Here is an 11800-nt window from a genome sequence, read left to right on the forward strand (position 1 = left end):
CTGCGCGGAAATCCATCCAGGCGCCTCCTCTCTTGGCGTGGTGAAAGTGCAAGCGAGGGGGGCGGCGCTGCCAGAGGGCGGGCGCGGAGCGGGGCGGCCATGGCGCTGCTCAGGGGTGAGTGGGGTTTATGGGGTCTTTGTGGGGTCCCCTCAGGGTCGTGTCGGCCCGGGGAAGCCCCTTGCCACCTGGGGGGGCTCCCCAAAAGGGTCCGGGGGTCGGTGTCACCGGCTGGCCCCACTGCCCTGCCCGAGGGAGCAGCGCGGGGGTGCAGCAAGGGCTGGGTCCCTCAGCCCCTCGGTGGGTTGTGGGGTTGGCAAAAAAAAAAAAGGGAAAATGGCATTTTTGAGCCCCTTTCTGTCTGCCGTGGGGGTGGTGGAGTTGTGGGTGTTGGTTGGGTTGTGGGTCTTGCTTGGGTTTGTTGTGGTTTCTTCAGTTTTTCTCCTCGCTGTCTTGTCCGTCCTGTGTCAGCATGGATAAACGCCTGGAAATAACATTAATATTTCAAATAAAGCCCAGAGAGCTGGCACAATTCTGCTGATCTGCAGACCCGTGGCAGAATTATAGTGTGTTTAACTTTGTGTGGAGGCAGCACACAAACATACACGGAGGTCCATGAAGTAACAGCGCAGGTTGTAAGCTCCCGCAGCTCCGACGAGAGCTTTGTGTAAAGAACTATTTCTGTGTAGTTTAAACCTTACGTCTTCCACAAATAAGGTAAACGAGGCCTGTAGGATCCAAGCTTGCTTAAAAACAGAATTGAAATGTGTTGAAATAAGGCTGCGTGGCAGTGTTTTGCTGCCTGGTGGCTGTATTTATATAATAACACACAGGTAAGCCATAGTTTGAGGTTTTGGTGCTGAAAGCCTCAAACTGAAGTTTTTTAGGCCATCAGAAGAGGATCTGGAGAAGAAATATTTTCATACCACGTGCACTTAAGAAGTGCTGGAGGGTTAGAGAAGGCTTCGGGTCTGTGTCTGATTTTGGCAGAGGGTTCTTAACAAAACCAGATTAAAACATGTCTTGAACTGAGCGTTTGATAAGAATTCCTGGCTGCCTTCGCTTCCTAGTCCCAAAGCTTTCCAGATCCATACGGATTTGGTAATATTCTGCTTTCATCACGCTTTTATCACCTTGGGAAACAGCAGAGAGTGGCAGTCTTGCTGTGGTGATGCAGGACAGCGCTAATTAACGGGGACTTAAGAAGAGCTAATGAAAGGCAGGGCTCTTTCTCACAGGACTTCGTTTACCCCTTGCCATCCCGCTTTGGCCCCGTGGTGCTGTGGGGACGACGTGGGCAGCGGCGAGCGGTCGGGTTGGGAGAGAAAACGTTGTTGTTGTCAACTGAGGGTTGAAGGGCAAAGTTCTGCCCCACCCCGGGCCTGTTTGTAAAGCTGTCCGTGTGTGATTCAGCAGATAAAGCGGGCAGCCGACCTCCTGGTCAAAAGGGAGGGGAAAAACTCTTTGGCTTAGTCGGGTCCTTGACCTGGTTCACAGCAAAGCCTTGCAGCTAAGCACTAATATACTAAATGCGGCTGTTTTCCATACTGATAAATCAGTTAAAGCATCCTCATCTTTGTTTAGAACAAAAACACCTGTGGGAGTTCACATTTTCCATCTGTTAGTAGTTTTTTTAATAAAACCCACGTGTACAAGCTAAGTAAAAAAACTTTGGGTCAATGGATTTCGGTCAACGGGCATCGGTGCTTATCCCCGAAGCTGCAATTCTTGCTCAGGGGATTGCCCAGCTGGTTTTCAGAGCATAAGCACTGCCTGCTTCGGGTCCCAGCATTGCATTCAGGTCCTTGTCAGTGGAGTGAGCTTGACCTTCACGAATTTGGAAGTCCTTCCCTGGAAATCGTGCAGCCTGGGGTCCGCATAATCCACGGACGCAAGAGATGGGGGAGCACCAAACCGGCCAAAGATCGTGCAGCCTGTACCAAAACCTGAAAGCAGTCAGGACGGTGGTCACGGGCAACGTAAAGAACACACATTTTTGTTTGCCTTCATCCTTCAATCTGCACGTGTCCTTCCAGCCCTGCTGAAAATAACAGTGGGTGTTTCGTGGCAGCTGCAGCGAAGGCGCGTGAGCTCTGGCGTTCAACTGGGGGAAAGTTCACAGCCTGCCTCCCTCTTGTTCCGACACGTGGAAGCAGAGAGCTGCTGTGCCGAGCACTCAGGACACGTTCTGTAGGGTGCAGGGCTTTGCTCGGGCTCAAATCCTCTTAGGTTCCTTCTGGCCAAGGTGTTTGTGCCCCTTCACAGGCTCCCCTTCCCATTTAAAACTGGATTTACTTAGAAGTTGGAAGGCCGGTGCTAACACAGCTTAGATGACCTATATTAATCATGGAAATATTACGTTTTTGGTAAGAGAATGTTTTTTCTCTGGAGTTAAAGGAGTCAAATTCAAAACAAATATAATTTATTTATTTTTTTTCAACTTTGTGGACACGGTTTCAGTCAACAAGCCCCAAATTTCCTGATTTTTTATAAGACAGGAAACGGCCTTTTTTATTTGTAAAAGAGCAGTTCCTCATCGGACGGATTATTTCACGTGTATCCAGCGTGGGTTTGCATGGAAGTTCCTTTTATGCTTTTAGTGCCCTGTCACTAATACCTGGTGGAGTGTGGCAGCCTCCTTTGTCTGCCCCATATCCAAATTATCTACTTTTTCCAAATCTCTTCTTGGAAAGGAGGTGTTCCAGGAGTCTTCAAGGTTTTTTTTTTGTTTTTTTTTTTTTTTTCTGACCATTATTTCTGGCATATTTTCCCTGTCTAAAGCATTGCTGCCTCCTGTATCTTGCTTGTCTTGAGCTGCTTGGCTTCATGCTGTCTTTCCGGATGAACGTAGGATTAGGATATCGATAGGATTTATGATCCTGGATCGTTCTTCTGTCGCAGGTGTCTTCATCGTTGCGGCGAAGCGAACTCCTTTCGGGACCTACGGGGGCTTGCTCAAGGACTTCACGGCCACCGATCTGACCGAACATGCCGCTCGGGCTGCCCTGGCTGCTGGCAAGGTCTCCCCTGAGATCATCGACAGCGTCATCGTTGGCAGCGTCATGCAGGTGGGTAGCGGGGAAAACTCGCCAGCCGGGGTTTATTTCAGTCCTCTTCGGCGTGATCCTATAGATAGCTCCCTCTGTTTTGCAGCCAGGAATAAACCACAGGGGTGGAAATGGAAGGGGTAAGTAGCACTCGTAGCGGAGCGTTTCCTGTGCGTGTTTTAGGGACGTGCCCTGCATGGTTTTGTGACGTGACTGGGAGCAAGGCTTAGATTTCTTTCAGTTCCACAAAAATAGTTGAAATCAGGTGAGGCTGTACCAAAAATACAGGCTCATCACATGGCTAGATGCTAATCCCTGTTGTGTTTTTCCTGTTTTAATGTCTTATATCATTAAATCATTGATGAATTTACACTCGATTATATAAATCCCATTTTTTCGAGAGGCTGGAACTGATTTGGGCCCATTTCCCTCGAGCTTTCTAAAGAGATTTTTGGAAAATGAATGAGTTTACTTTTCAGCTAGAAGGGCGCACGCCTCGGCTGACTGTCCAAATATCTCTGCCATAGCTTTTACAAGGAGATTTTGATGTGGAGGCTGCAGGATCTGCAGCCAAAAGAGTGGCTTTTGATTCCTCGATCAGCCACGGCTACCATCTCGGTTTCTTTTACTCAAATTTCTGGGCTTTTGTAAGAATTATTCCTCAAAAAACAGGCAAGTTGCTCCATCATGTAATTAATTTTCACACAAGGAACAGCAGTCTTTTCACACTGGAATTCTATTTCTTTTCCCCATCTCCCCCCCACCCATAAATTTTCGATTTTTGGTCTATTTTCTACTTGGTTAAGCATAAGTAACTGTGAACGGGCTGTTTTCAATCCCCTTCTTCAGCAGAAATGGCTTAGTTCCACTTTTTTTCCCCAGTTTCCATTATCAGGTAGCGTTGTGCACAGAACCACGTGTTTATAACACACGTTAGCTTAATTTTTTTTATTTTTTTTAATTTTTTTTTAAATTTTCTTCTGCCTGCAGAGCTCTGCGGACGCTATTTACATCGCGCGACACGTCGGCTTGCGGGTGGGAGTTCCTGTCCCCGTTCCAGCCCTCACCGTCAACAGACTTTGTGGCTCTGGTTTCCAAGCCATCGCCAACGGATGTCAGGTATAAATTGTGTGTTGTTTTTTTTTTTTTCCTCCTGTATTTCTGTATTAGTTGTAACTTTTATCATATTGTTAACTGAGAGATGTGTAAAAGCATTTATTGTGTGTTTGAGATGAGTTACGGGCTCCTGGCTACCACTGGTAGAGGCATCATACTGGGTTTTTGTTCAAAGATCTTCATACTCTCTTGGGTTAGGTAGCTTATAGCATCATTTTTCTAAAATAGACAAAAAAAATCAACTTATTTGCAGCTGATCATCGCGTGAGATTTATGAGAGAGCTGTTAGTGGCTTGAAATCACATCTCCTGATCCACCTCCTCTTTATTTTTGCTGGACTACTCGATACCCTTTGTCAAACATGAAACTCTGCCACAGTTCCTAACGTGTGCCTTGAATGTTTCCCGTGATGCATTTTGCCAGGGGATTATTTTTTTATCTTTATTTATTCCATTCCTTCAACAAATACGCTTGATTGTTGTCCAAAATAATTAAACATCATTGTTCATTTGACATTTTTCTGCTTAACAAACAAGGTGTTTTTCACGTAGAAGTGTTGCTCTTTTTTTTTTTTATCATAGTATTTACTCTCTACCTAATCACAAGTTTCTCATAGTTTCCTTTAGAAAAGCAGCAACATTTTTTTGTCTGAATAGCAATGAATCATTACAAGAGGAATGTTTTTTCCCAATAACACCGATCTAAGTGTTCTTTCTAGGGCTTTCTGGAAGGTCTATACACGCTACCCTGAAAAGATCAGTTGGAGATTTTGACCAAGCATGGTCGTGAGATCTTTACCCAAGGTGGTATCTCATCAGTGGTGCTTGTTCCTGTGTTTTTTTGGCACACGACAAGGCTTTTCAGAACTGATTACATGTGCACAGGGTGTTTAGAAACTGTAGGAAGCATCTCAGCCCAAATTACCTCCAATTAGTCATAATTATTAACAAGTTACTTACAGAGCATATTGGGATAATTTCACCTGCTTCTGTTTCAGTACAGAAATATCTGTAACTGTCCAACTGAGTGAAGGATTTTAAGGAAGCAGAATTTTTTCGTGGTCAGTGTAAGGCTTCTATGGGCTACGCTGGGGGTGAATTAGTGTGTGTTTGGTGTTTCTTGTGGCACTTTAAAATCCTAAATCTGTTTGGGTTTTCTCTTACCAGGAAATTTGCCTCAATGACTCCGAAGTGGTCCTGTGTGGTGGAGCTGAGAACATGAGCCAGGCTCCTTACGCAGTTCGAAACATTCGATTCGGAACCAGATTGGGAGCAGAACTCAAGGTCTAACACCTTATTTATTCATTTATTTCCAGTGAATGAAGTTGTGTTTAAAAATGAGTGTAAATTATCAAACATTATAGCTAAAGAAATGTAAATTATCAGCCATTATCAGACACCATACTCTTCTAAAAGAAATCACTGGAGATTCTATCCAGATTTAGATCTTCAGAGCATTTCTCCAGTAGTCTCCATCATTAAAACAGTAGGTTTGCATAATTTCATGAAGAATCCCATTTCTGTAGCTTTTTCAGAACAAGATTAGAATTTCTATTCCAAGGTAAGCGTAATAAAACTCTGACCAAAAACTTAGTTCACTCGGTGTATCCCCTCAGAGCTCTCTATATTATATAAAAGCGTAAAATCAGGCTAATTAAGAGACTCGTTAATAAATGTTAATGTTGCTGTGCTTTCGGGTTGTCTTCTAACGCTGTTCCGTGCAGCTGGAGGACACGTTGTGGGAAGGGCTGACGGACACGCACGTGAAAATACCCATGGCAGTTACAGCCGAAAACCTGGCTGCGAAGTACAGCATCACGCGGGAGGACTGTGACCGCTACGCCTTCAAAACGCAGCAGAGATGCAAAGCTGGTTAGTAAATACAGGAACGGGAGCGTTTCTATGATCCCAGTCTCAAATTCAGGGAGTTTTTAGCAACAATTCAGCCTGTTTGTAAGTTTTATGTAGCTCGTGCGGATTGGTGTCGCTTGTTTTTTTGATTTTTTTTTGATAATAGTGCTGATTTTTAACAATTTTTTTTATAATAGTGCTGATTTTTAGGTCCTGTGGCTAGTTGGGAAAGAAGACCTTGTAGAACTTGTCAAAAAAAATTCAGAGGTAGCCAAATGGCAATTTAAATCCCTTAGAGTTGCTTCTGTGGGATGAATCGAAGTGAATCGTGGCTCGGTTTTAAGAGTTTTTAAATCCATGAGTTCACATCAACACCGTGGAAACAAAAGGTAGCATTTAGAAGCCTGAATATTGGCATCAAATGTCATCCTAGGTGATGTGGCCAGATGCTCTTATGGTCATCTTAGGTACCTGTGAAACCTGAAATAATATTTTAATATTGGAGGTTTTATTTGGAGAGGTTTTAGAATGTATTTGTACAGTTTTTGTCCTGTTTCCAAGAAATACAAAGAAGCAATAACCCCCCAGCTGGCCTATTTAAACTAAATAAGGCACAAATCTGCTTCCCTGAGCTCTTGGCTGAAACAGAGCAAAAGGCAATCATGTACTGCATTTTTTTTATCAGTCTTTTATTTTCCTTTGTGTGGTCGCAGCTCAAGAAGCTGGTCATTTTAACGCTGAGATGGCACCGGTGGAAGTGAAAACAAAGAAAGGGAAAGAAAGCATGCAAAAGGACGAGCACCCGAAACCCCAGACCACTCTGGAACAGTTGGCAAAACTCCCGGCCGTCTTTAAAAAGGATGGGACGGTCACGGCTGGGAATGCTTCAGTGAGTACGTCCAAGCCTTGGCTTATGGAAGTGTCACCTTTAGCGGGCTCCAAATTTGTTGTCACTGTCGTCGTGTCTTTTCTGAGCCGCAGCAGTGTCTCCTGGTGAAAAGGATTTCTGATTTTTTTTTAATATTTGCAATGTTTGTGTGGATTTAGCCGTTTTGTTTTCTTTTTGGGGCGAGGCTTGCTGAACATCTGCTTTACAAACCAGCCGTTATCCTCCCGGGCACGCTGCTGCTTGTCTTCGTGCCACAATTAGGATCCTCTCCAGCCCAAACCACGCTTTTTTATTACTCAGGGTAGACTGAAAACTTAGCAGCGTGTCATTAGGGACAGCTCCTCTTACAGTCATTACCTTAATAAACTGATTAATGTTCTTTGGGCCACAGTGAGATTATAATCCCAATTCCTGCCCAAAATAGATGGTGGCCACAGTAAGGATGGGTGTCTGCATCGTATCATTAATAGGAAATGATATTTAGGTTTTCTAATCTTAATAGGGTCCCTGCAAATCTACAGAATGATGTTTCCAGTATAAGGAAGACTTTAGGTGGTGAAAATGTATTTTACTTGTCTGAAATAGTAAAATTAATCGCTTATATTTAATAAAATTAATCAACTTCTCTTTGAGAGTCGGCAGAATAGTGAAAGACTGTGGTATGTTTTGAATAAACACTAAAATAATTGTGCATTAAATGTTAATAATAGCCTTGTAGACGGAAAGTGGGTTTTGTTTTTTCTCTGAGGGGCATATTTAGTTTAAAATGTGTTTTTATTTTTTATTTTTTTTAATTTGTGCTTTCTCCCTTAAAAATGCTTTTCTCTCCTCGCTCTAAGGGGGTGTGTGACGGAGCCGGCGCAGTCATCGTTGCCAGCGAATCGGCCCTCAAAAAGCACAGTCTCACTCCTCTGGCGAGAGTTGTAGCTTACCACTCCTCTGGCTGTGACCCTTCCATAATGGGCATCGGTAAGTTGTAATAAAACACATTTTCTCCTTTTTTTTACAACATCAAGCAAGCTCTTCTTGCGCTGGGCATCCTAAGAAGGCTTCTTTTCTAACCAAGTCGCTGTTAACGCAAACAAACCCTCCAAGCTGAGCCAGACACGCCGGGATTCTTCCCTTCTGTTCAGTTTGTAGACAGCTTTGTATCCCAGCATTACTTTTCCTTTCTGCCTTTCTGTGCAGAGAAGTCATTGTTGGCTGGTTTCATGTGCCAGAAGAGATGCAAATGAGGCATTGTCAGGTTTGCTTTCTCGCTCGGGCTATCTGACGAAGCCAACCTTCAAAGCAAATGTAGAGGGAGGGTTTCTCTCGCTCGACTTCATGCTGTCATTGTGCTTTCGAAACCGGGCCATTCTTGGTAGGTCAGGCGACTCTTTTAGCCCGGTTTAAAAACTTCATAAATCAGACGGAGAAACAGCTCATATCTGCGCTGCTTAACGCCCCGGCTTGTCCCCAGCAACCCAAAAAAGGCCAGAAGAGATTCACAGCCATGACAGCGACGGATCTGAGAACAGAGGAGCTCAGACTGAGCGGCTGCCTTTGCACATACTGATGGCGTTAGGGAGCCCGGCCTTACAATCTCAGAGAGAATTCATTATTTCAGAAAGAAAAAGGGGAGGTTGGGGGGTGGGAAGCTTGGTCTCCTCGGCTGTCATTAAGAATCTTTGTGTTGTCCACATGAGACCCTCCCGTTTCTCTCACACATAATGAGCATCCTGAAATCAATCCATGAAACACATCTAGGGTCTAGCATGAAGCCGGAGTCTTTCTAATGATCCACCGAGCTTTGACCCGGGCCCTTTCTTCTTTTTAACCTTTCTGTCTCTTAACATTTACTCATTTTTACCCCCTTTTTTTTTATTTTTTTTTTTTATTCCTGAGCTATGAATTTTCAGCACCATTTCTTGGCAGTGAGATACTTAAAAAAGCATTTTAGGATGGGTTTTACTCGTTAATGATCAGCTCCCTTCTAGCATCACTAAACACATGAGCACCAAGCCCCAGAAAGCCTGCCTGTTTCTTTTTTTGGGGACTGAAGTGTTGAGGAAGGAAAAAACTAAAGCCATGAGTACTGGAGAGGAGAAATGCCTCGAAAGGTTGTTTTATTTGTCATGGGATGCTGTCCTCTTGACTTGAAACTTCAGCACACGTTTACCAACGTAGCTGTGGAGCAGTAGTGACGCTCCTAACGTTCCTTGGCAGTTTGTTGAGGAGGCTGCCAAATAATTTTTAGGTTTTGGAGTTCTCTTGCCACCTAATAAAGCAGGTGAGTGCCTTATCTAGGGTTTATTGGCCCCACAGCAGCTCATGGGAGGGAATCTGGTGAGGCTTTTCGAAGCTATCTGACATACAGCATGTTTATGAGGCTTTATTTATTTTTAATTTAATTAACTATGCACCTGATTTTCCAACTAGGCCCTGTGCCTGCCATTACTGAGGTGCTGAAGAAAGCAGGGCTGACCCTGAAGGACATGGATTTGATAGAGGTAAGAGGATTTAAGGTGAACGGTGAGGTTACTGATCTTTTTAGCAGGATCACTCCCCTCATACAAGTGGCCAGTCGAACAGATCCAAGCGATTTTGTCGTTTCTCTGCTCTTTTAGGTGAACGAGGCGTTTGCACCTCAGTATCTGGCTGTCGAGAAAGTGCTGGGCCTCGACCCTGAAAAAACCAACGTCAACGGAGGCGCCATCGCTATCGGTCATCCTTTGGGTGCTTCGGGAGCACGCATCACAGCTCACCTGGTGCATGAATTAAGGTGCGTGTGTAGCCCACAGCTACTGGTAACGAATGCAGGGCTGACGTATTCATGCCTGCAAAGGATTTGGAGCACAGATATTGACGGTGTGACTAAAATCTTCCAGTCCATGGGCTTAAAATTGTCATTTCTGAAGTGTGTACCTCTTTGTTGCCTGTGTCCTGCAGTCCAAGTCCAGCCTCCTATTCCATTCTCATCATTGCAGCTGGTTTTTTCCTTCCTCTACTTCTGATCCAAAGCCTCCAGCAGTCAGTGGGGACGTTTCCTTTATTGAAACAGCCTCGATCAAAGCCTGTCCCTTTCTTAACAGGCTACATTTAAAAGGCTTTGCCATCGCCCTCCTTCTCCTTTAACCCATTTTTCAGAAATGCTGACACTTTCTGGCTTGCTTGATACACTCAATACCATTTTAATCTGAATTTTCCCTTTATTATTTTCTCTCCTTCCTCCTCCCCTCCCTTCAGAGCAGAGATCCCAGTATCTTTATGCCTACACTAGTATTCAACCACAAAACCTGAATTAATTTACAGCTTGCAAAAAAACGTTTGAGTTTGGCCGTAGAAAACTTAGCTTTCAAAGACCACCTCGGCCATAAAATTATGTTTGAGTTAGGAATACAAAACAGAATGGCATTAGGGGATACTTAAGGTTTCAACACGCAGTAAAAATCGCCTAAGAGCAGTATAATATTGCTGTCTTTTAGGTGGAAAAGACCCAGAAATATTTTCTACAGGAAAAAAAATGTAGAAAATATTTTCTACGGAAATATTTCAGTAGCAGCTGAGGCTTTGTAATATTTCCCTGGAAAAAGAAGGTTGGAAAATCTCGTTATTAGTGCCTTTGAAAAGTTGATAGCTGGTTTCTCTTTGTAAAAGGGGGACCACAGGTACCGTGGTTTCCTAAATGGAAGCCATTTTCACCGTCGCGTTTTCTGTCCAGGCGTCGTGGTGGGAAATACGCGGTTGGCTCAGCTTGCATTGGAGGTGGACAAGGCATCGCCCTGCTCATTGAGAACACCGCCTGAGGGATTTTGGGGACTTCGGCGTCGCCCCAATTACGAATTCCGTGGAAAACTTCTGCCTTCTGTGACAGCGAAGCACCGCTGCCTCCCTTCACGTATTCCTGCAAGACTGAGGAACAGCTGAGAAGTCTGGATTGGGAACGAGAAGACTCAGTCGTGTCTTTGTACCTAAAGAAAGTGTAGTACCCGTGTAATTTCGCACTGATGACGTATTTTCGAAAAGCCTCTTTTCAATCAAGTTTATTCGATTTCCGTAGGCAAAATTCTTTTCGTTTCCTGAGGAAATTGCCTGTCAAACTTTTCACCAAACCTGCCTTAAAATAGCAGTGCGGCTTTGTTAAGCCGGTGTTGCTTTAACTTTTTCTTGTTTCAGCTGCCGCTGCTGTCTGGCACGTGTGCCTCTTTTCTCATCAGGCCATGTGAAAATTTAATTGGAGACCATCTGAAGCGTATCCTGATGGTAGATCAATGGCTCTAAGCTGTACCCTGCTATTTTGCAAGGTCAAAGAAAAGGAGGGGAAGCTGAAATTGTCACTGTGCCTCTTAAAAGAACAATAAACGTACTGAGAAAGGGCTCAGCGTGTGTTGGTGAATTTGTTTGAAAAGCAAATCGCCGTCCTGTGATACGTAAACTAAAATCTTTGCTACTATTTTAGCTCATCCCGTCCTCAGCCCCCCGTTGAAATACGAGGTCTTCCTGCCGCTCCGCTGCCTTGGGAAAGATTTGAGGCCATTCAGAAGCAGAACGGCTGGACGAGCAGCAAGTTCGGGTCAAGGCAAGTGGTGGTAGAATTGGTGGGCACCAGTTAAAAGTCTGTTCCTAATTTTTTTTACGGATCCAGTTTCTTTAATGACTAGAAATACTCCGTGCTGTTTACGTGGATTCCAAAAAACGGCTGCTAGAAGGCAGCAAACCAGATCCTCGTTTCACACAGTGTCTTTTTTTCCTCCCAAATGGCTCACGACACTCCATTTTCCAGAAGACGAGCGTGTTACCAGCACAGATCATCATCATACATCCTGCTGGAACCCTTTCCTTGCTGCGTAAGCCCGCTGTTTATTCCCATATCAATTCTTTTTTTATCCCGTCCCTTTCCTGGAAGAGCCTCTGCGGG

General features: G+C 44.4%; 1 protein-coding gene across 1 annotated transcript; it reads left to right on the top strand.

Moving 5' to 3' along the window:
• Nucleotides 1-38: 38 nt before the first annotated feature.
• On the top strand, nucleotides 39-11256 carry LOC309889535 (3-ketoacyl-CoA thiolase, mitochondrial-like). The gene is made up of 10 exons (XM_082782384.1): nucleotides 39-115; nucleotides 2900-3066; nucleotides 4036-4164; nucleotides 5328-5444; nucleotides 5885-6032; nucleotides 6725-6900; nucleotides 7740-7869; nucleotides 9322-9392; nucleotides 9510-9664; nucleotides 10604-11256. Exons 1-10 carry the CDS (start codon nucleotides 100-102, stop codon nucleotides 10686-10688), a joined length of 1194 nt encoding a protein of 397 aa, XP_082638510.1. The 5' UTR covers nucleotides 39-99; the 3' UTR covers nucleotides 10689-11256.
• Nucleotides 11257-11800: the final 544 nt, after the last annotated feature.

The sequence above is a fragment of the Aythya marila genome (genome assembly GCF_965140915.1).
Source record: "Aythya marila genome assembly, chromosome: W".
Taxonomy (NCBI): Eukaryota; Metazoa; Chordata; class Aves; order Anseriformes; family Anatidae; genus Aythya; species Aythya marila.

Coding starts and splice junctions, on each gene's coding strand:
- LOC309889535 (XM_082782384.1), top strand. Junction 4,165..5,327: donor CCATCGCCAACGGATGTCAG/GTATAAATTGTG, acceptor TTCTCTTACCAG/GAAATTTGCCTCAATGACTC. Junction 9,393..9,509: donor AGGACATGGATTTGATAGAG/GTAAGAGGATTT, acceptor CTGCTCTTTTAG/GTGAACGAGGCGTTTGCACC.